Source organism: Phoca vitulina, unplaced genomic scaffold, assembly GCF_004348235.1.
Source record: "Phoca vitulina isolate PV1807 unplaced genomic scaffold, GSC_HSeal_1.0 scaffold28, whole genome shotgun sequence".
NCBI lineage: Eukaryota > Metazoa > Chordata > Mammalia > Carnivora > Phocidae > Phoca > Phoca vitulina.
Genome location: NW_022589731.1, coordinates 22,410,139 through 22,435,226, shown reverse-complemented (window position 1 = coordinate 22,435,226; position 25,088 = coordinate 22,410,139). Strand labels below are relative to the sequence as shown.

Here is a 25,088-nt window from a genome sequence, read left to right as displayed (position 1 = left end):
CTCTGTCAAATAAATAAATAAAATCTTTAAAGTCTTTATAAAAGGGGCGCTCAGAGAAGAGAGAAGTCAGGGAAACCGAGGCAGAAAGAGAGGCGGCAAGACCCTCCGAGGCACCTAAAGTGTGGAAAGAAAGCATGCAAGCGTTCTTTTCTTTGTCCTGGGCCAGGAGCCATGCAGGACACAGAGCTGAAGGACCCAGGCAGGGACGCGGGGCTTCCGAGAGGTTTGTTAGGATCATCCAAGGACTAGTCCAGCCCTTCGGATCTCCCACATAGAGCACGACAGGGTGGCCTCTCACAAAGGAGGAAACCCCAGGCAGCTCTCACTCTGAAGGAGTTCTTCAACAATCCCAACTGTGCCAACAGCTTGCACGAGATGCTTCCTTTCTCGAAGGAGCACCGCACAAGCAGACGATAAAGAAAAGCACATGTGGAAAGACATCAGAATGGTGCAGGGCAGAAGCAATTATCCTCCTGAAACTCCCATTCTGGGTGGTGCTAATGGTGGTGAACTACACAGACTCGGAACTCACCAGAATGAACCCTGCAGTTTTAGATCCTGATTCATGGGTTAGAAAAGGCAACACCAGATTCGGGATTTGAAACCAACCTTTCATGACACCATGATTATTACATCTCAATTTGCATACCAAGTTGGCTTAGAGACTACGCAGAAATGATGCTAATAGAATTGCAGGCTCCTGCCCGTGATTTCGGGACTGGATGCAGACTTACTTGTTAAGGATTTTGCCTCTCTTCGCGCTTGAGAAATTCTCCAGTTGCAAGGACTCCTGAGTGAGGAAAGCGACAGCCAGGTGAAAGTAGTTGTTCCAAAGCTGAAAACCAAAAAAGGGGAGATGCTGAGGTGCTGAACAGCTTAATAGTGGGTCTCAGAACGCTCTGAGGCATTCCTCATTTGCCCTGCACACACTTCTGAAATGTTTAGAAATCCACACTCACTCCATGCAGGTGGCTGGCCAGCCAGCCACGGTGTGGCTCAGGGCTGGGGTGGGCGCCAAGGTCACAGTGCGCATGCTCAAATTCTACCTCTGCCACTTCCTCGGGCAACTAATCTAACCTCCTGGTGCCTCGGTTTCCTGACAGGTAAAGGGGGAGTCTTACAGTGCCTGCCTCCTGGGGCTGTCAGAGGATCACAGGAGTGAATACGGGCAGAGGCTTCTGGGGGGTGCCGAGCATGCGGAAAGGACACGAGAATGTTGGCTCCTGTTACTAGTGAGTGCATCATGGAGCTCCTTCTTTACTAGTACATAATTTCTGTAATTTATGACTTTTTCAGATACCAAAAATGTACATAAACACTAGATAACTAAGGAAAAGAGTTGTAAAAACATCAAACATTTTATATTTCAAAGACTTATAGACGATATGTGCTTAACAGACAATTTACTATGAAATGACTTTGCTATAAAGCTCTGCACCGTGGAAGCTCTGTCTCCTTAAACACGGTAACCCAGACACACTGTTATAAAAATGTCATTATGGAGGTGCCCGGGTAGCTCAGTGGGTTGAGCGTCCGACTCTTGGTCAGGGCTCAGGTTGTGATCTCAGCGTCCCGAGATCGAGCCCTGCGTCAGGCTCCATGCTCATGGGGAGTCTGCTTAAGATTCTCTCCCTCTCCCTCTGCCCCTCCCCCCAAAATAAATTAATTAATTAATTAAATAAAAACATCATATGCATAGATTCCTGAAGTCACAGAACTAATACCCCTGGTTATGTCAATGTTTATGACCAGGTCAAGAACATCAAGATGCGGGCGCCTGGGTGGCTCAGTTGGTTGAGCGACTGCGTTCGGCTCGGGTCATGATCCCGGAGTCCTGGGATCGAGTCCCACATCGGGCTCCCGGCTCGGCAGGGAGCCTGCTTCTCCCTCTGACCCTATCCCCTCTCATGCTGTTTCTCTCTCTCTGTCAAATAAATAAATAAACAAACAAAATCTTTAAAAAAAAAAAAAAAAAAGAACATCAAGATGCAGGAAGAATTCTTGGATCACCAATGGGAATGATTTGGACATACTCCTGGCCTTTACGCATAACTCCTACACCCACCATGCTTGTGTGCCAGAGGACGGTCTGGGGGGCTTCCACCTGCTCCTGGAGGGAAAGAGCCTGGACAGAGTTCCCATCATACATCCAAGCTCAAAAGGCCTTCCACAGTCTTTAGAAGAAATCTGGGGGTGTTGGTTTTCTCGTTTACAGGAATACTATTTATTATATCAAATGAGATAGCTGCAAAAGACTATGTAAAAATAAGGTGTTAACAGTAGCGACTTTATTTTTAGTCACCCGTGAAGTAAGTGGGAATTTTAGAGCAGAGTTGTAAGAGTGTGTGCTCCTGCATTTACCTAACACTTTTCATGAACTGGGCACTTTCTTTAGTAACACAGCAGCTCATCTGATCGCTGCAGGACTACCCAGGTAAGCACTGTGCCCCTGATGCTCAGATGCGGTGCAGAGACTCGCCCAAAGCCATGGGTTATGTGTGAAGCGGATGGACGGTCTCGAGTCGGGTGTCCTGGGATTGACCCCATGTTGGGCTTCCTGCTCAGCGGGGAGTCTGCTTCTCTCTCTCTCTCTCTCCCTCCCTCTGCCCTTCCCCTGCTCATGCTCACTCTCTCGTTCACTCTCCCTTCTTAAATAAAATGTTAAAAAAAAAGTCTTTTAAAAAATCACATAAAAATATAAGCCAAAAAATAGTACTCAGTGCATGATTTGAGGTATGCCAAGTAACCCCACCTGTCTGGTGCTGAGCCGCGACAGCTGTACTGGGATGTCTGAACTTGAGCGGGGTCTGAGGACTAGATGGTAGCACTACTGTAAGCTTGGTTTGGGTAGCTTTACTGTAGTTACGCAGGAGCAAGTTCCTGTTTGCAGGAAATACACACTACAACACTGGGGGGTGGGGGGTGCGGTTAGGTAAAGACTCCTTTGTGCTGTATTGCCAGGCCTGGGAGGCAGCCTGGGCAGGAGCACAAGGACGCAGAAGGGGAAGTGGCGGGCAGCCCTCAGGGTTGATGAGTTCAGGGAGGAGGCGTCAGCAGACAGAACTGTGCGGTGAAGAACAGGATGTAAGAACATAAAAATGTGACTGGTCGGAGCAGCCCTGGAGCTCACACTGACGGCTGTCTTCGCCATGTGGCACCCAAGCCAGCCACCGAGGGTGGGAGGGTGGGGCGTTTCAGGGTGGAACAGCAATCCCTATGCACTTCACACTTGCCAAGGGCCAAGGTGCTATGTTGGCCCAAAGAGCACATGGCTGCTGAGGTGTGTGGGCATGAGGGAAGCAGCCTCGGGACCTTCCTCATGAAACAGTGAACAAGAGCAGTGATACGGGACATGCTGGGAAAAAGGAGCCCCACACTCGCAGCAGCTACTCTTCACATTCATGACAACCTACCCAGCGAGTACTGGGTGAGGCTCAGATGGATAAAATGGAAAACTTTCATGAAGGACACAAAAAGAAGACCTAAATATTCCGGTATGGGATGGGAAAAAAAGAAATACTGCAAAGTATTCTCCCCAATTCTGTAACATATCCCCTACATTTATTTATAAACTCAATGGATTCCCAATTAAAATAAATGCAGCATTTTTAAAAAGTAAGGTTAACAAGCTGATCTTGCATTTCATATGGAAAAGGAAATACAAAGGGGCGCCTGGGTGGCTCAGTGGGTTAAGCATCTGCCTTCAGCTCAGGTCATGATCTCAGGGTCCTGGGATGGAGCCCCGTGTCAGGCTCCCTGCTCAGTGGGGAGCCTGCTTCTCCCTCTCCCTCTGCCTGCCACTCCTCCTGCTTGTGCTCTCTCTCCGTCAAATAAACAAATAAAATCTTTTTTTTTTTAATTTTATTATGTGATGTTAGTCACCATACAATACATCATTAGTTTTTGATGTAGTGATCCATAAACAAATAAAATCTTAAAAAATAAAAAAATTAAAAAAAGGAAAGGAAATACAAAAGAAGAGCCAAGATAATTTTGCCTTGGCACACTATAAGGAAGTTCTGGCTCTGCTAGCAGGGTGTAAAACCAGAAGGTCCTAACACAGGAAGTAGAATGGATACACACACTGATACATTTGCAATTATGTTTTCTATGGTGGCATTTTAAATCATGGGGAAAGACGAATCTATTCATGAAATGATATGGGAAAAAGTTAAGTTTAAACTCTCAGCCCTAACACTAAATAGAAAAATCCCAGATAGAGTAATCATCAGAAAGTTAAAAAAAAAAAAAAGGCAGAATTATAAAGGTATTAGCACATACTAACTATGTAAAAAAAAAAAAAAAATAGTTACATTCATAACACTGAGGCAAAGAAGGATTTGCCAAGCAAAACATAAAACCCAAGAGGCATAGAAGAAATGACAGATTCGACAGCAGAAAAATTAAAAATTTCTGTGTGATAACCCTAAACCCATGAATAGGCTATATTATGAATTTCAACTTAGAGAAAAGTATGACAAACAGCCCAATAGAAAAATGAGTACAGGAAATGATCAGATGGTTCACAGTAGAAATCACAGAGCCAGTAAGTATTCTCAGCCTAAGTAGCAATCAGAGAAATTCCAACAAAAATAAGAGACAACGATTTTAAAGAAATTGGTCCTCGAGATGGTTTCAGACAGTGGCTGCTCTCAGAGAAGGTTGGTGGGATTGCAAAACGCTAAGGAGGATAATTTATCAATGCCCGTTCACGTGCACTCTCTGACTACTCGGCCTGGCAGCTACGCTTCCAGGAGCCTGTCTGCAGCAATGCAGCTCCGAGATGCACTGCTTGTACCACGGACAGACTGGAACAGCCTGGAGGTCCTCCTCAGTGCAGGAGGGCCTGCACGAATGTTGGTACATGTCTATTGCTAAATGTGATGGAATAGAAAAAAAATACAGGATATAATCCAATTTGTGTTAAAAGCCACAAGAAAGCATGCACAGGTCTGGATAAATTTGCTTAAGCAGGCATCAGGCAGCGCCCACAATTAGTTCAAAGTCACTCCGCAGAGGGGAAAAGGGTGAGGAGGGGTCCTTCATATTTCACCTGATGTGTTGATTTACAGGGCATGAATATTTTACAGTGAGAATATATCTGCGTTTTAGGATGTGGGCAAACAAGCATTAAGCAGAGAAAATGATAAAATCTTAAAAACTGTAAAAAATAGTAACACTTCAAGATCTACAGTTCCTGATATATTAATATATACTTATATTCCATAGTGCAGATAAAACAGACATTTACCATTTAAAAATTATAAAAGAAATACGGCATAGGTTCTGTCTCAGTGAACAGTCCTGCCCAGGAAACTTTAGTAAGCTAAGTAATAAAAAAAATCATTATTAGCAGAAATACACCCAGAGTGCAATTAAACTGAAAGCCACAAACACCAGATGTGTGGTAAATCATGCCAGGCAGCATCAATCGTTATCACACACACACACCCTCCCTCTCCCTCCCCTGCCTCTCTCTGCAAGCACTGAAGAAACAGGGCGCAAACTGACAGATCAGCTGACCCAACCCAGAGCCATGTGGGGTAGGGTCTGTGCCTGGTAAAGGCCACCACAGGTGGCACCAGCAGAGAACCAAGTTCTCAAAGCCAGCAGAGCTCAGGGATGCAAATCCGCCTGGCCGCCTCTGCGGGTCCCTCCCTCCGCACATTGGACGGTCTGGGTCTGAGACAGTCTCTTCCGCTATAGCAGATAAGGGGAGGCCTCCCAGCTAACTCCCTATTTGTCACTCTGATTCCGCACGTTTGCTCTGAAACCGCTCCATCGCTCTCCTTGCTAAATTGAGCAAATACTCCAAAGGCATGATTTTCAATCCTCGGGTTCCAATAGTACATCTTGTAAATTCCATTTCCATACCTTGCATGGGAAACCAATTAAGCTCGAGAATTAGAAATCTAAGATATTGGGGATGCCTGGGTGGCTCAGTCGGTTAAGCGGCTGCCTTTGGCCCAGGTCATGATGCCAGGGTCCTGGGATCGAGTCCCACATCAGGCTCCTTGCTCAGCAGGGAGCCTGCTTCTCCCTCTCTCTCCCTCTGCTTGTGCTCTGTCAAATAAATAAAATCTTTAAAAAAAAAAAAAAAAAAGGGCGCCTGGGTGGCTCAGTCGTTAAGCGTCTGCCTTCGGCTCAGGTCATGATCCCAGGGTCCTGGGATCGAATCCCACATCAGGCTCCCTGCCCGGCAGGAAGCCTGTTTCTCCCTCTCCCACTCTCCCTGCTTGTGTTCCTGCTCTCTCTGTCTCTGTCAAATAAATAAATAAAATCTTTAAAAAAAAAAAAAAAAAGAAATCTAAGATATTGGCTCCGACCGGCGATTTGTTTTAGCATGATTTCCCAACAAAGGGTATGTCTACCTCTTCTCATACCTGCAGCTCAAAGTTGGCTTGATCCAGAAATTTTTTGTTCAGCATGTCTGCATACTGATTAATCGCTCGCAGGAAGACTCTGAAAGATCAAGAGAAAATTACATAATTACACACTTGGGCTCTGGCACCTTTGTAGGTTTGGCATTTCAGTTAGATACAAGCCGAGTCTGTCTGGAAAGCGAACTCTCGAAGTCCTGTGAAAAGCTATGAGGTTGTGCCAATAAAAAGCCCAGAGAATTATATGCAGATGTGCTCCAAATTAACCAAGGAAATTACCACATGTAGAATAAAACAGACCAAAATACCAGCATCTGAAAGTAACATATGAAAAGTATCACTAAAAAACCCCAATTTTTTCTTTTTTTTTATTATGTTATGTTAGTCACCATATAGTCCATCATTAGTTCTTGATGTAGTGATCCACGATTCATTGTTTGCGTATAACACCCAGTGCTCCATGCAGAACGTGCCCTCCTTAATACCCATCACCGGGCTAACCAATCCCCCCTCCCCCCTCCCCTCTAGAACCCTCAGTTTGTTTCTCAGAGTCTGTAGTCTCTCATGGTTCGTCTCCCCCTCTGATTCCCCTTCATTTTTCCCTTCCTCCTCCTAATGTCCTCCATGCTATTCCTTATGTTTGACAAATAAGTGAAACCATATGATAATTGACTTTCTCAGCTTGACTTATATCACTTAGCACCATCTGCTCCAGTGCCATCCATGTTGACGTAAAAGTTGGGTATTCATCCTTTCTGATGGCTGAATAATACTCCATTGTATATATGGACCACATCTTCTTTAACCTAATTTTTTTTTTTTTTAAAAAGGAAAAGGTGTTAATTAAATCCTCTTCCCAAGTCACCATGTCTCCATGGAACATTATTAAACTGGCCTTTGCTTATAGCTGGCTTTTTACAGGTAAGCATTTAAACATGCTGTTATACACCATCTATCGGGCGTGGAGTGGTCTGGTGACATATTCTGGAGGTATGGCTTACTTCGGTGTCATTCGTCCTCTGTTGGCAATGTTGATTTTGGTAACTAATGACTTGTTCAAATAAAAAAGCTACAGTAGATGCGTAAGTGATCTGACAAGAAGGTTAACAGGAATTGTAATTCATTGATCCATTGATGATGTACAATTGTTAAGCACCCACAGCAAAATATCACATCCTTTAATACCTGGACTTTCACTTTTCCATGTTGGGATATGTAATTTGAGAGGTTATAAATGACTCCAGAGGATTAACCCTTCCACCAGCTTGTTCATCCTGCAGATGTTTTATTGCCCTTGAGAGTGTTCACAATAACAAAGCCCAGTCCAGATACTTCTCTTTAAGTGACCCTTCTCCCTCTGCATAAAGGCAGGATGCAAGGAGAATTAGCATTGGGTCACAGATAATAAACTTAATTACACTTCCCCTGTTTAGACAGCAGGAAGCAGCCAGAGAGTGTAAGAAAAATCTAGGTTACTTCCCAGGAACCGGCGCTCTCCGAAAGCGTGGTCTTTTAGCCGTGCATGCCTGGAGAAGCTGCCTACCTCAGACTGCCCCAGAGCCCCTGAAGGCCAGGCAGCCTGGGAGGAGGAAGAAAGGGACTCTCTCCTTGGGGCTTTAAGGAGGTCTTGATCCCCACCTCCTGCCCAACATTGCAGCTTCTTGAACACTCAGACAGCTCTAAGAAAGGGGGTTTGCAGACAGCATCTCATTAAGGAACCTATGGTTGGATCCGGGGCCGAAACGGGTGTGACAAATGGCCTGTGATGGAGTGTGCCATCTCAGTTGCTGACAAAAACTGTGGCCAGACTTATCTAATTCTTCCCTGGTGACATTCAATAGAACCAAAAAGGAGGCATCCATGCTTTAAGTGACTATCAGTGGAGGGACGCGGGGATCCTGGCCTTGTCCATAAGCCAGGGGCACAGAATGGGCAGCAGCATCCATCAGCCAGAGAGTTGCCAGATATTACGACTACAGGTGGCCCAGTTCAATTTGAAAAGTAGCTCTTATGGCTGAATTTTGGGATTTACTGAGAAAAGCTGAACATAGGGCGTCTTGACAAATTAATACAGGACCAGGATGAAAATCACTCAATTTAGGACATATCTTGTATCTGTAGCACACCTTGCAAGCCTCATCAGCTCTCCAGGCCTGGGCTGGGGTCTCCTGTGCCAGGTTTAGCCCTCAGAAGTGCAAGATGCAAGCCTAAAGAGAAAAGGTCTGCCTTGCCCCTCTGACCCTTGGCAACCGTGTTCAGAGAGCATCTGGGGACCTGCACTTGCATTAACCCCAGCAGCCAGAGAAAGTCTCCTGATTGTCAGTGGAGCGAGACCACTCCGTCATTAGAGGGTAGGGCTCTCATGCAGCACAAAACCCTGGGCTACTGACCACCCCGTAATTTTTCCTTTAGTTTTAGAACTCAGCTTTTGACTAGGGTCCCCTCAGGGTCCTTCTGAGCTTGAAGGAAGACCCTCCCTCCAGCCCTCTATGACAATAAAGGCAAGTTTACTAGAACATGCATTATTATTACATGGTAATCATTCTGCCTCAAGATAGCACCCAAACAGTTGCAATATGCTACTTCTAATTAAGCTCTGGAACAATTTCAGCCAGTTAAATAAAGATATTTCTCAAAATGACTTTTTTTTTTTTAAATATGCCATGCTGAAATAATATGAAGGCCAAATAAAAACTTTTCAATGAACTGACAACTGAGAAAGCGAGGGGCTGAGAGAGATTTTATAATTTAGATTCACTATAAATTTTTTAAAAAGCAAGGACAGAAAGCAAATAACACAGAATGTGAGTTGTAGCAGGATAACTAAAGGGAAGATCAAATGAAGACTGTCACTGGTGCCATCAACAAGGGTGAGCTGCTCAAGCTCAGCGCACCCAGGCCCACACACCTTCTACAGAACCAGCCAGGACACACATAAATTATATATACCCAAGAGCCCACACTTGATGGGATTAAAAGCTGAGCAATGCCAAGGCCATCTGAGGATGACTCAATGCTCTAACTAGGGAAAAAGAAGCAAACAGGGGTTAACTTTTACATGAGAACATCTACTATCTGCTATAATTCATGGGTTATTTTTAATAAATGTCAAACTAGAGAAAATAAATAAGAAAATCATATCAAAAACTTTTGCATAAAAATCTGCTTTCAGTATGGAAAGATCGTGAGCTAAGCTGAGCGACTGGACAGCAGGACACCTTCCCAGCCTGAAATGAAGAGTTCAGGCAGGTTTGACACAGTTTAAGATCAAGTCCTTTTTGTCAAGAGGCAACGAGAGGGAGGGCAGTGTGAATGGGCTGGCTCTGCGGCCCTGGTGACTGCTAGAGCTGGGCTCAGCGACAAGGAAGCCCTCCAGACTGTTCCCAAATAATCCTGTCTGCTTATTCACTCATGTGCCTGCAATGCTAAGTCAGGATCCAGCACAGTTTCATATGCCCCCTAGGTGTCAGTCACTAGAATGGATGGATGGATGGATGGATGCATGATGGATGGATGGATGGATGATGGATGGATGGATGATGGATGGATGATGGATGATGGATGGATGGATGATGGATGGATGGATGGATGGATGATGGATGGATGGATGATGGATGGATGGATGATGGATGGATGGATGGATGTGTAGCCCAGAAGATCAGGCTCTGACCCGAATCAGAGGGCACAGAGAGGCTAGAATATTTGGTAGCCCCTGATCTCCGTGGAGTCCTTACATTCTGAGTAGGTTGTCCACAGTGGGGTTCAGCTATTTTGAGTTTCTTGTTAACCAAATTTCTCATTAGGCATTTGGCATTTATGGTTGGGCATTGTTCCCTCGTTTTCCTCTCCGCATCCAGAGCTGGTCCCTCATTCTCCTCTCCACCTCCAGAACTGGTCCCTCATTTTCCTTTCCACCTCCTGAGCTGGTCCCCTCATTCTCCTCTCCACCTCCAGAGCTGGTCCCTCATTCTCCTCTCCACCTCTGGAACTTGTTCCTGATGACAGGAACCTTGTCATTTACATATCAGGATCCCCCAAATCATTTAAAAGGACCCCTCGGCACCATGAATATTCTGACGTGTTCTGATCTAAGGAATCTTTGGCCTCTCCCTGCACTAACAGATCTCTCACAGCCAGTGGTGTGTCCAGGCCTGGTACCAGGCAAACACAACAAAACAAAAACAAGTAAACAAACAAACAAACCCCGAGCCTAATGCAGAGAGAGAATCCACCCTCCCCACTCAACATTACTGTACAGAAGCACAGGACACAATGAAGAGAGGTCACGCCTAATGTTCCCCACAGTCCCAGCTCCCAAAAGCACGAGAGTGAGATGCTGGGGGGGTAGAGCCTGTGGGCAGTGGAAGGTGGGAAACAGTACAGACCGGCACTACTTCTACTCTGCCAGAAAAGTGACGGACTCGGGGGAAAAAGATTCATAACTCTGTGAGCCAAACAAGTTATGTCTATTCTCAGCCGGGAGGATTAAGTAATTTCTAAAAACAAAGCTAATGGCGTGAGAATGAAATGCTTTCATGGATGCTGTCCCACATGGTCAAAACGATTAAGAAAAAGTGTGAGCCCGTATTTAATATAGTTATTTTCAATCATTTTTAACCTTTGAATGGCTTTATTTATGACCTAAAATCTTGGAAGATAAAACCAAACACACAAATAAATAATGTAGAGAGACCCACAGGCAAACTACGTCATCTCAAAAAGATTTAAAAAGCCATAAGGTCTAGATGCACTTTCTCAAATTATTCAAAGCAAATGACTGCAAATTTTATTTTTAATGGCCGCAAGGAGAGGACTTGATTTCATGCTTCTTGGTAACTGATTCCTGTCTCCCTGAAGTCAGAGTCATCATCTTTACAAATCCTGTTACAATGTTCCCCAATTTCGATCATTTAGGGGTCAGTGTCAGATAGAGTTCATTCCCAAACCTCATACAACCAAACCAAACAAACAAACAAACAGGAAGTTTTCCTGACTTCCTTCTCTTCTACCTGGATACTTAACCACAGTGAGCTCCCACTAGAAACAAAATGCCTACTATAATTCCTAATGGTGTCAGATATGTGATGGATTATTGTCCACACACCCCCACCACATCCAATTACAGTCTGGATCCACTTCTTTCTATGCATTTTCTATCATCGATCCATTATCTGTCTAGCTCTCTTTTTCCTTCCCTATCAATCAATCCAATCAATCAATCTACCTATCTTTTCACATCCGTGTAAACATTTAGCTACCAGACCTTCAGAAAGTCTTTCTAACCATCTCTCATCTACCTGTCAATCATCTATCTATCTATTGACCTATCTTCTTCACGTCCATGTAAACATTGAGCTACAGGACCTCCAGAAAGTGGCTCAAGTTTTTGAGATTCTCCTATTTTCAACCAGCAAAGCAAAATACTAACTGTGAGCCCTCTGAACTGTGAATTTAGGACGTAAGGGTCTTGTTTTTTTTAACACTGAGATTAAAGGTAACACAGAGATATCACCACGTAGTCCGGAGTCATTTTAACACGATGACCTCCACAGACACTTTACAGAATGTTAAGTAGCATTTGGTAGAAAGGAGAAGACTTGCCGTAGAGTCCTACACTTGGGCACACGTCTTTAGGAGACAGGCTGGGGGCGCCTGGGTGGCTCAGTCAGTTAAGCGTCTGCCTTCAGCTCAGGTCATGATCCCAGGGTCCTGGGATCAAGTCCCGCATTGGGCTCCTTACTCCGCGGGAAGCCTGCTTCTCCCTCTCCTTCTGCTCCTGCACTCTCTCTCTCTCACTCCCTCAAATAAATAAAATCTTTAAAAAAAAAAAAAAAGGAGACAGGCTGGGCATGTGGAGCGAGGCTCAGTGGCAGGAGGCACCTTCGGGATTCCAAGCCCCTCAACCACAAGCATTTCACCGAGAGAGTCCTTCAGGCCTTGCCTCTGGGACCACATCCCAGCTCTGTCCTTGCACGGAAAGGGACTTGGATGCTGTGTGGGCTCCAATCGGACACCTTCCCAGTAAGCTGCCTATTGGAAAGCAGTATGTGCAGAGCAAAAAAGTAGCAGAGTCCTAAATAATTATGTGTTAATTGAATGGAGGGGAACTTAGCAAGTGGAACATAATCAGGAACCAATTTAACTATTAGAAGTTCCTGGCACAATTACAGTCGCTAAAATGACTTTATCATGATGGAGCCTCGGGCTTTTCTAGCATCTCTGTTACCCAGTGTTTGCTGCCAATAAAACTCGAAGATGAGGTGCCTCATTACGACAGGGAAAAATAGCAAGAAAGCCACTGAACTTGCAGTGGAATACAAAACCCTATTTCTCAGACGGTGAAGCTGCGGGGTATTTCATTCCTTCCCTAAACTTACTTTAAGTTACATAATTAGATTGTACAGTTCACTATGAGGGCATTTAAATACCTCTGGCATTAAGACAAGAGATGATTGGGGGGGGGGGGGAACCGCATCTTTTAACGAAATATTTTGCCCAAAATGAGTGGAAGAAAGGCAAATTAAAAGTGACAGATTCTATACCTGCAGAACAAGGACTAGGAGCTGGAAAATTGCCTTAAATGATTTCCGCAGAATTCAGGGACACTGGGAAGGAGGGGAGACTTGGGGAGATGTGATAAGCAGGTGCAGAGAACATCATTTCAATCAGCCGGCACGGAGAGAGAAGAACTGTGTTACCACCGCTGACCGGTCTGTGAGCACAGCCCACACTCGGCAGAGGCTTTGGTCAAGGCCACGACCAAACAGGATCAGCAGCTTCCTCTCATGGGACCCCGGGGTGGGGTGGGGGGTGGGGGGCAGTGAGGACCACACACGCACAAAGAAGTGACTTTCTAGCAAGACCCAGGATCTGATGTGTGGAGTGATCCACAGGAGGGGGGCCTGGCTGGGACCTCCTCCCACATTTGCGATTTGGGAGATAATGGGAAGACCACTGTGAGGAGAGCCTCCTGGGAATGAGGCCTGAAGGGTCGGCGGGGGTCAGACTGCGGGAGGCTGCAGATGCAGGGGTCCAGTCCACAGCAGTGACTTAAAGCAGGGAAGGAGCAGTAGAGTCAAAAGATGCAACTGCCATGGTTTCTTTTTGTCGAGATTGCTGGATTTCTTTCTCAAATCGGGCTTTAGCATCCGTCAAACTCGGAACTAAAATCCAAAGTGCTGTGAACCATCGCGCTGGCCAGCCTGGGTCAAAGCGGGCTCAGTCCGCGGTGCAGAGAGGATTCCAGGGAGTGGCCGCTCCGGCCTGAGGCCACGTGGTCCCTGCTGTGCGGGCTCCACGGGCCAGCAGCCGTCTGTGGCCTGGGCCCACTTGTCCCACCACTCTGGGGGCTGTCTCCGGGTCCCACCAAAACAGGACTGTGGCTAAGGAGCCACCACGGTGGGCTGAAGGCAAGAACCCCTGATGGTGGCCGGGCCCCACCCAGCTCTGTGAGTCCAGCGGGGCTCAGCCACCCCTCACCTCTGTCGCTTAGCTAGTGAGCATTTACCGAGCACCTCGTATAGTCCCAGTGACTTCTTCCGTTACTTCCATAAAAACTATGCCATTTAATGCACACGAGTCCTGTGGGGTATGAATGACCTCGTATTTTATACAAAAGGCTCCAAGAGGCAGAAGCACATGCTCCCGGAAGGGCAGAGCAGGCTTAGACCAAGCCCGTGACCAGTCCCCACACCACGCAGCCTTCCTTAGAAGCTCAGCCGCCATGGTCGGCGTAGTACAAATAAATCCCTGAGATCATTTTGCTTTTACAATGTATTAAGGAAAATTTCCAGCCCATGCAATAGTAGACCCCATAAGGGACTCATGTCCCCTTCCCTGGGCTTCAATGATTATCACCTTCTGCACGTTTCATCTCTACCCCATTCCAAACCCCCTCACATTATTGTTATTATTATTGTTTCCTTAAGGGACTTGAATGTCAGAGCAGTTGTAGGTTCACAGCAAAATGGAGCGTAAAGTATACAGGTTCCCATAAGCCCCCTGCCTCCCCCATTATCAGCATCCTGCCCCAGGGGGTACACAGCCTACACTGGATGAACCCACACTGACACGTCATCATCTCCCAAAGTCCGTTGTTTACAGGAGGGCACACTCCTGGTGGATGTTCTGTGGGTTGGGAGAAACCTGGAACAACGGGAACGCACCATTACAGTATCATACATCCTCTGAGCGCCACTACTCACCCCTCCCTCCCGCTGAGCCCCTGGCCACCACTCATCCTTTTACCGTCTTCACAGTTCCGCTTTTGCCAGGATATTACATAGTTGGTATCGTACAGTAAGTAGTCTTTTCAGACTGGCTTATATTGTTATTACAGTATTTTCTAAGTCCCTTTTTGCCAGGTTTCCGACCTTTAATGCTTAAGGCGCTTTACAGCAAGAGCGTACAACACGACATTCTCTCATGAGGGTTTTTACTTACACATCTTGGCAGTGGAGAGTGCCTGCCTCCCAAAGGATTTATGGGTCATTCACAGCATCAGGGTACACAGTACCCCATACTGCTACCTAATGCTCAGGACGCACCCCTGCCACTAACGAGCTGAGTGGTTTTGAGTAGGTCACTCTGCCCTCCGAGCCTTGGTCTTCGCCTACGTACGGGCCGTTCACACCAACCACACTGGGTTTTCTCGCAGTCCTGCGTCTGCAGCGTAGCGGGTGTCCCGTGAAGGGCACCCACAGCTACCGTAGCTCACACGGGAGGCCCTCTCTCCGTATCGACAGCTGGACAACAAATCCCACTCCAGCTGTTTCTCCCCAAGCTCGCCGGCTGGAGCTGTGTTTCCCACATTGGCTACAGGCCTCTCCCGTCCCATCCTTCAAAGCAGCGAACCAAGCCCCACAGCCTGTTTTTGCAAATAAAGTACTTTGTAATAAAAAAAACTTCTAAAAAACTGTGGTAAAATGCATATAACATAAATTTACCATCTTAACCATTTTAAAGTGGACGCTTCAGTACCACTGAGCACATTCACACTGTTGTGCAACCATCCGCACCATGCACCTCCAGAGCCCTTCCATCTTTCCCAACAGGAACTCTGAGCCCATTAAACAACAACTCCCCACTCTCCCCACCCCCAAGCCCTGGACCGCCACCCTACTTCCTTTGTCCGGAGTCTGCCTACCCTAGGTACCTCATGTAAGTGGAATCATACAACAGTTGTCCTGTTATGACTGGCTTATTTCAGTGAGTGTCATGTCCTCCAGGTCCATCCAAGCTGCTGCAGCTGTCACATCGTCCTTCCTCTAAAGACTGACTAATACTCCATTGTACAGAGGGACCACATTTCATTTATCCGCTCATCTGCAGATGGACACTTGGGTGCCTTCCATCTTTGGCTACTGTGAATCCTGCTGCGGTGAACACGGGTGCACAAATATGTGTTCACGTCCCTGCTTTCAATTCTTTTGGGTATATTCCCACAGGGGGAGTTGCCGGATCATGCGGGAATTCTCCTTCTAATGTTCTGAGGAGCCATCACATTGTCTCTCCCAGCGGCTGCACTACTTTACATTCAACCAATGATGCGCAAGGATGCCAATGCGTCCACATCCACAGCAACACTTGTTAGCTTTTGCTTTGGGTGATGGTACCCATCCTCATGGGTGTTCAGTGCTATAAATAAAGTTTTATTAGAACACAGCCACACCCCCTCATTTAGGGATTTGCTGTGGCTGTTTTCCTACAACAAGAGGAGTGTTGAGTAGTTGTGCCTGCCACGTTATCTGGCCCTTGATAGAACATTCTGCCATCCCTGGGAAGCTGTGATTCTATTCTGATCATCCTCTAAAGAGTTTTAGAGCGTTTTTCACCTGTACATGGTTGGGAATGGGGCTCATATCTGTTTTTTTGGTCATCAGAAATGAAGACGTGTTGATCAAAAAGGCCTTAGACAACCCCCTCGAACGTTTAGAAGAGGTTACTTCACACTTTGAGCTCCGAAGTGGAGTTACAAAGTTTGGGGATACAAGGGCTTTAGAAACCAAAGCAGGCAGGGGCCTGCCACTTACATATCTAGTGCACCAAGCATGTCTCAGCCAGTAGTCTTATTTCAGGGTCAAGTTTTAAAAATTCAGGAAAGCCATCCTTTCCCTCTACTCTCTTATTTCATCTTTCTTCTTACCATCCTCTTCCTCCCAACCCTGCCTGGCTTACCTATGTCCACATCACAAAATAAGTGTTGACGGATTTAGGAGCACCATGGGCACAGGAAAAAACTCCCAAGACCATGGGAACCATGCATGGGTGGGTCTGCCACACAGGTGAGAGGGCAGAAGAAGCAGAGCAAGGGGTGACCACTACCCCGTCCTTTGGGCCTAGGCCCACACAGCCTATGTAAGAGTGTGTGAGAGATTACCCGTCACTGGAGTATTTTTCGAGCTCCAAATATGGGAATGGGGAGGGAAGGGTAGGAATGAGGAATTAAGAGTTTCTGTTTGGTGATAAAGCATTTTGGAAATAAGTCGCGGTGATGGTTGTATAACATTGTGAATGTAATTAATGCCAATGAATGGTACCTGTATAAACGGTTAAAATGGCAAATTTAAGTTATATGTATTTTACCACAGGAAAGAAGAAAAACATGAGAAGGAAAGGGAACCAGACATTTCCAGAAATTGTAGCAGTGGGAATCATGATTTCTCTGTCCATAACTCTACCATCAGTGGGATTCAGCTCCACAATTTCACACACATACACACACACACACACACACACACACACACACACACACACGTGCACGCACTCTTAGAAACAAGAAACTCTGGCCTCTGCTTCCCAAAGAATAAGGTTGCTCAGATCTGTTCTGGGAGTAGATGGGTCATTAATAAATAAGCATAAACATAAATAAGCAGGAATAATAACGGCAACAACCATCCACCCAGAGTCCTTTATGACTTGGTATGTCACTTCTCACTTAACTCCACACATGACAGTGGTCACGGATATGGTGTGTCCCGGTTCTACTGTGAGTCCACTGATGGCCCATCTGTGCTGAGTTTTTATTCCCTACAGCACCAAGCAATGTATCTTGTATAAAATAAAATACAGTATAATTGAATCCACCTAGCGAGCCCAGGGAAAAATTGAGTGGTCAGAGGCCTTGAGCCAACTGTAGGGTTCGAGGCAGAAATTCTAAAGAGAATCTAGGATAATTACAAAGGGGAACGCTTCTTTCCAATTATTTCATGCTTGGAATATCCCAGCCATGTGGAGAATTTATTCGGTTCATTTTCAAGACTTGCTAAAGGGCACCGCCGTCATTTAGCAAACGAATGTAATTTGCTTTAGGCTCATTTGTAAAAATTGGGTCACATTTTTTGCCCTGTCGGGGGCCTAGGGACTCAAGAATGTTCTGAAAGTGGCTACCTGACAGTGGGTAACATTTTACACCTTTCCCCATCCTTGCTGGTGTTTGGCTACTTCTATTCACCACTGGTTTAGTTTCCCTCTCATGAGGCCAGGTGGGCCTCTCTCTGTGGTGTAGCCCCATGGAAAAACGCACAAGGAGGTGGGGAAGTGGAGAGAAGCAGGATCCTCGGGATCTGTGTCTAAGTCATGTTCCTCATTTACAGGGTGTTTAACCTCGGGCAAGTACACGAACAACTCTGAACTCCCTTTTTCTGGTGGGTAGGGGGGATTAGAGGAGTCTGTGTTTGTAACGGGCCTGGGTTGTACCAGCTGTTCCGTGATTGGCAGCTACTATTGGGAGTATGATAATCATACTAAAGACGAAGGCCTCAACTTCTTCTTTCCTGTTTAGTTCAGAAGAGGTGTCCGAAGGAAGGTAAAGGAAAAATTCGGAGATCAATGTTCATGAAAGCTTAGCTGTTGTCAAGATCTTAGGAAAAGATCAAGTCTTACAACTGGGAGCTTCCAGCTCTTTGATTTTACTGTGGCTCAGAATTATCATCACTCAGGTATTGAGTGTATGGCGATTTCTTTAACCATCTTTGTCCGTGGAGAGTAGCTCTGAGACTTTCATGGAAGAGGTTAACTTCCCCAGGTGGATGGAAATGGGTGGCCTGGTGAGGTTTGTGCTCAGATCCTGAGACCATTTTCTTAACGGTACCAGAGACAGGGTATTGGTGCAGGACTGCAGATCACCCCTGGCTCTTGGTTTGACAGGTATCAGGTGAAGGTTACCTACTCTGGGGAAGGCCACCATCTTGGTAGGTTTTCTGCTGGTGCATAATAAATGACCACAAACCTGGTGTTTAAAACAATGCCCATTGATTATCTCACTGTTCCATGGGTCAGAATTCCCTTGAGGGTCAGTGGGATTTTCTGCTTAAGCTCAAAGAGGGCCCAGGTGAAGGTGTGGACCAGGCTGGGTTCTGACCCCGAGGTTCTTATCTCCCCAGCTTATCCAGGTTGTAGGCAGAAGCCAGTTAGTTCCTTGTGGTCTGAGGTCCCTGTGCATGTGAGGTCCTTGTTTCCTTGTTGACTCTCAGCCGGGATCCACTCTCTGCTCTTAGGGGCTGCCTGCATTCCTTCTCCCATGGTCCCTTCATCTTCAAATCAGCAAGGGCATGTGGTATGCTTCTCATGCTTCAAATCTCTTGCTTCCTTCTTTTGCTACAAGCCAGAGAAATCTCTTTCTTTTTAAAGAGCTCTCGTGATTACGCGAGGCCCTCCTGGATAATCCCTATCTTAAGGCTAATTATTATCGTTAATGGTATCTGCAGGACACCTTTGTCCATAACAAAATCATAGGAGGGATAACTCATGCTATTCATGGTTCCACCCACCTTCCAGCAGAGGAGATCCTGTAAGGAGGAGGGTCCTAGAGACCCTCATGGATCCCTTGGAGCCACAAACCTCAGGGCCAAACTGGTTTTTCTGGGCCCTACTGCCATTCTCTTGCAGCCTGAGACTAAGCCCAGAGGGAAAGGCTGTACTCACGGAATTCTTGCCTTTGTTGGCCCCTGTGCTGTTCTGAGTATCTGTGACAAGGCGAAAGACTCGGCGTAGGGAAGGGAGGGTAGAAGATAGAGCTAGAAATACGAACCCGAACCAGGTCTTGCGAGAATGAAGTGGCTGTTTCAGGAGGCCACTTGTCTGCAATCCACTGAGTGACACTTTCCATTAACAGGTATAACCTTATTCTAAGCCGTGATGTCATCTGATGCCAAGCTTATTTGTTGCCTGGATTCAGTGTAGCACCCCAGACTGTGAAGAGCTCAAGAACCGAATAATGCTTTTCTTCCCCACACAGCCCATAATATGCACCTAAATAGTCCTTCACATTTACATAATTCCTCTGATCCACACTAAAGAGATGAGGCTGTCTTTTTACTGAGAGGAGCATGGTCCTGCACACTAAATAATGGAACCACATCTTCCACACCTGTGTTATAACCCCAAACAGGGACATACAAAATTGAACAGTGTCCTAGGCAACGTTGGACAGTATCATTATCTCAGAGGTGGGCAGACTATAGCCTCTGGGCCAAGTCTGGCCTGCTGCCTGTTTCTGCAAATAAAGTTTTATCGGCACACAGCCATGCCCATTCGTTTACATACTGCAACACAGAAGGCATGGTCCACCAAGATGAGAATACGATTTACGACTCCCTCAAATAATATTCAAGGAGAATAGATATCACTACCTATTCCTACCTCTAACAACAGTTTCTCTAATTAATCCTTCCCTATTTTTTAATTAAAATCTATTCCTTTCACTATTAAGACCATTTGATCTTGTTTATTCTTTCCTGGATATAAGAGTCAGCATCTCCATAACCTTGGTCACCGCTATCAAGCAACCCTGCGCTTTCCCCACAAAGGAAGCCCCGGAATGACATTTGGAAGGCTGGGATTCCAGCCTCGTTTGGTTTGGGAGGCAGCTGAGGGTGCCACTTAGAGCAGGGGCACCAGGGATAAGCCTGAGAAGAAAACTAGGCTCTACCACTGACCATCTCCGGGAACCTTGAGCAGGTTTCCTTAGTTCCCTCATCTGTGAAATGGGTATCAAGAGTACATTCACTGGCTCGGTGGTGAAGATTCAATGAGCTAAAATGTGCATAGTGTCTAGAACAGTTCCTGCAAACGGTAAGCACCAAGTGTTAGGAGGTCTGCAAATCACTCTCGAGCACTTTAGTGGAGAGCATGAGTTTAAGGGATACGCTCTAGTAATCAGTCGGCCGCTAACCTTTAATCGGAAAACCACATTCCAGAGGAGCATGCTTTGGCTCTCCTTATCTTGATCAAAAGCAGAAACATGAGAATAACAATGGTTAGAAATTACTTTCTTTTGTGAAATTTGTGCCTTCTTAATGAGGATAATGGGTAACAGATACGGGCTCTCCCAGTCAAAACCAATGCTATGCAAGGTATGCGGATGAGCTGAAATATTTTAGGGACTTTCCCCTATGGATCTAAAGAGCCTGGTGTCAAGAGACAGGGCCTAAAGCTGGAGCTTTAGTTCATGTTCTAGTTCATGTCACTGTTTTGAGGACCCTGGTCGCCTGATGATGACTATAAGCTTCAGTAGATTTTGCCCCCAGAATAGTTGCTCAGCACCTAAAATTACAGAGAAGTGGGGCTTCATGATTGTACCAGCTGGTGAAGAAGTGTTTTTTAACTGTGTGGCTGACTTTGATCTGAGACTTGCTTTCATTATAAGCTGGTAGCAAAGAGAACAGGTAACTTTCCCCCATTTTTAATGAGGAACGACTACTAATATCTAAAAGAAAAAAAGAAAAAAGAAAAAGAAAAAACCCCAAACAACCCTAAGACTTGCCTTGGGCCATTTCCCAACAGTGTGGCTGTGCCCCTTACAGACATGTGACTTGGGAGTGGACTGGACTTGAGCTGCCACATCTGCAAAATGGGCTATCCATGGGATGGCAGGTGCATGAGTCGCCCCAGTGGGGGCCAGACACGTGCTGTCTTCTCAAGCTGCCCCTTGGGAAATCAACTTTCCGGGCATTTCTGAATTGTAATATTGGCATGCTGTTTAATGAATGCCCAATTAATGGCAAGTATGAGATGATGGGCAGATGACAGGGCTGCCTCATGTTTCCCAGGAGATGTGACTGGTGCTAGGTTGTCAACTGAATCTGAGATGGGTTATTTCTGCTCAGCCCGTCTCTTGGTCATTTCAGAGCCACGGGTTGAAGGCATCAGAAGCCGACCTCCCTTCCCACAAGGGTCTACTCTCAATCAGCATCTACATTACACTTCTTCTCCATGGCCTTGAGTACCTTTGTTTTCCGGCTGCTTCCTGATCCCATGACAACAAGGACAAAGCTGGGGAGAGCTGAGGACCCCTCCCGCCTCCACAAGAATCAAGAACCAGCTTTGTGTGAGCGGCTCCTTCCTCCAGCGGCTCCCTTCACCTCTGCTGCGATACCTCACCTTGGAGGGACTGCTCGGGAGTCAGACGCACAGTGACGGATTTCACAGTCGACCTTGACACCACCCAGCAGCGAGAGAAACAGTGGACACGGGCTGCGCGCTGAAGTGCACGGGAGGGGAAAAGCAGGCTCCCAAGCAAGGTCTGGGATCGGAGACAAGGTCAATGTGTCAGGAGAGCTGACATGTCAAGCAACTCTGGCAGGGGCCCAGCAGGCGAGGGGCTCCCATGCGCTCTCATTCGCTCTCTGCAACGGACAGGTGGGACTCGAAGGATGCGTGCGGCTAGCTCTGGCTGCCCAGCAGGAAGGCACAGAGCAGCAGGAAGAAACCAAGCTGCTGCCCGTCCTTGTGCCCTGCCACGGCTCGCCGGCCACGTGGTGTGACGGTGGAGGCTGGTGCGCAGACCCAGGCACCCTCGCCCGGAAGCCCCCCAGATGTGACTGAGCTGCTTGGGGTCACCACCAAAGCACCCTCTATAGATCACAGCGTTGGTGTGGGAAGATTCGTCAGGGAAACCAGTTTAAACAGCTGCCTTCCCGTGAGCACACGGGCTGAAAGGAAACACTTGTACTTGCTCCGGCCCCAAGCATCCACGGACGAGACACCCCCACCGGCCCCAGGCATCCACGGGCGAGACGCCCCCACCGGCCCCAGGCATCCACGGGCGAGACGCCCCCACCGGCCCCAGGCATCCATGCGGGAGACACCCCCGCCGCAGGGGAGCTTGCGGGGAGACCAGGAAGCGGGCGAGGAGCAAGGCTGCACATGGGAGCGGGCGCCCTGCAGCACCGTCACTCTGGCTGTAGACCAAGGTCATGCCTCCAGCCTCCCCGGAGACAAGAGCTGCCCCCCGGCTGCAGCAGCAGCACACAGCCCTTCCCTGGGTGCAGCCGCTGATCTCCAGGTGAGCCGTGCCCGGGGCGGGGCCGCCGACCTCCAGAAGGTTATCGGGAAAGCCTACGCGGACACTGTGTCCCCCGTTTACGCCCGCGTGTGGCCGGGCTTGGAGAGAAGGGATGTGCGCGGAGAAGGTGGGACCTGCTACCCGTGGGAAGTGACTGCAGTTCACCCTGGAAGTTAAGTGCTCCATGGGATTATTCTTTGGGATTCCTGGGGCTGTGACATGGGGTGACCAGATGACATCTGGAGCACCCAGAATTTGAGAAATGGACTGTGAAGGGCACCAGGGAAGCTCTCATTGAGGGCCGGAGCACGGGCTCTACCAGACCCTTCCCCGGGGCCATGAGCAGGACACTGCCAACAGGGACGGAGGGCGCAGGGGGCCAGGGGGCTGTGCAGAGAGGAGCAGGGCCTTTTCAAGAACTTGGGAGGGGGGCAAGAGCAGAATAAACACCAAGCGGTCCCACCTGTCCAAGGTGTTAAGCAGCATTAGAACTGCAATGAGTCTAATGACTTTTTACACTGAAGTAAGAAAATCTTTATAAACTGCTACTTAGAACAAAGTTCACAAATGTCAAGTCACATCAAGGGGACTCTGCAGCCCTCCAGCTTTGTGCTGATTTTCTTCTCAGGGCCACAGCCAGCCAGCACCTGGAATCCCGGATCCCTACCTGACCCAGCTTGGAAAGACGGAAGGCCCAGGAGAGGAAGAGCCAAGCTGACGTGTGATCGACAGAAGGGAGACCAGAAGGAGTCCCAGCACTTGGTTTTTAAGTAGGAAATTCAAATGGGATGTTCCTGAGCGTACGAGCTTCCTATGGTTGCTGTAACATGTTATTATAACTCAGCGGCTTGAAGCAACCCAAATGCATTATCTTACAGCTCTGGCGGTCAGACGTCCAGAACGGGTCTCCCTGGGCTAAAGCCCAAGTGTCAGAAGAGCTGCACGCTTTCGGGAAGCTCTAGAGAAGGTTCCAGAGAATTCCATGTTTTTGCCTTTTCTGGCTTCTCACATCCATCTGCAGCTGTAACAGGTAGCCCTTTGCCATGTAGCATGACACAGTCCCAGGATCTGGGGATTAGGCTATGGACACCCCTGGGGACTCTTACTCTGCCTCCCACACTGCGACAGTCAGTCGGGCAACAGCAGCACCCACGTGGACGCAGCCCGTCAGCATGGTGCACGCCTGCGGCTGCAGCCCCCCGCAGTACTGCCCGAGGTCTGTGTTTTTCACTCCTCCTTCCATGGTAACGATCCAATCTCCTGGCAGGCAGAATCCACATGGAAGCCACCTTCTGCGTCCTTCATCCCACCTGGTACATAACAGGTTCCCTGCTAACATCAGAATTACTGATTATTGATTATTGTTGACAGCATGTGAATAACTGTGTCCGTTACTGACATGGCATGCTACACGCTAAATGGTTCAGTCCAGGGATCAGCAACCTTGTTCTGTAAAGAGCAGAGTAAGTAAGTTAGGCTTTGCAGACCATATGGTCTCGGCTGCAACTACTTGAGTGTGCTGTTTTAGCAAAAACAGCCAAAGGCAAAAATCAAATGAGCAGGGAAATGGCTATGTGCCAATAAAACTTTATTTATGGACACTGAAATCTGACTTTCACATAATTTGTGTGTGTCATGAAATATTATTTTTCCTTTGACTTTTTGTTTTCAACCCCTTAAAAATGTAACAACTAAGCTTGTGGGTCGCAAACAACAACAACAAAAACCAGTGGCAGGACCACTTTGGTCTATTATGGTTTGCCAACCTATGGTTTAGAAAATTATGTTTGGGCCCACCTCCCACTGCCCCACTCTCACCCACTCATTCTTTATCAAGATGGAGCGCCCACACTGTGCCGGGGCCTGAGCGGGTCAAAAGAGGTGATGGGCTGGATTTGGGGTCATGGGAGAACAACTAGGCAAAGCAACAAGACAGAAGGCAGGCGCCACGTCAGCGGTATTTATGGAGGTGGGCAATGTGCTCAGAGTGCTCCTGCAGGAGGGAGACCCTGGCTTCAGGCTTCGGTACCCCAAGTGTCAGCAAGGTCTGGGATCAGAGAAAAGGTCAGGATCTGAGTCCACGTATAAACAAATCCTTGAGAATGGATGAGAGTCCAAGGAAGAGAGATGTTAGAATAAGAAAGAAAAAAAAAAAAAAGGAAGGTCAAGCACAGAGACATGGGGAACTCCAGCAGTTCTTCTGGGCAGAAGAGGATGAACCTGTGAGGGAGACTTGGGGAGAGAGGGGACAGAAGGGGTTGGGAGGGGAGGTAGGAGAGGGGAAGGTAGGAGAGAAGAGGGGAGAGGGTAGGGAAGGAAGGGGTGGGGTGGGTTAAAGAAAAGGGGAGGGAAGGGGAGGTATTGGGAGGGGAGGGGAGGAAAGGGGAGAGGGGAGGGAAGGAACGGGTGGGGCAGGGAAAAGA

At 47.3% G+C, this 25,088-nt stretch overlaps 1 protein-coding gene across 2 annotated transcripts in view; it reads right to left on the bottom strand.

Annotated features, from left to right (window-relative positions):
- Positions 1-25,088, bottom strand: part of DOCK1 (dedicator of cytokinesis 1) — a 487,093-nt gene that overhangs the window by 93,002 nt on the left and 369,003 nt on the right. For both annotated transcript variants that reach the window (XM_032423353.1, XM_032423354.1), the window contains exons 30-31: positions 6,384-6,462; positions 735-835 (exon numbers count right to left, since the gene is read on the bottom strand). In XM_032423353.1, the coding sequence (XP_032279244.1) occupies positions 735-835; positions 6,384-6,462 (180 nt within the window). The remainder of the gene's footprint in view (positions 1-734; positions 836-6,383; positions 6,463-25,088) is intronic.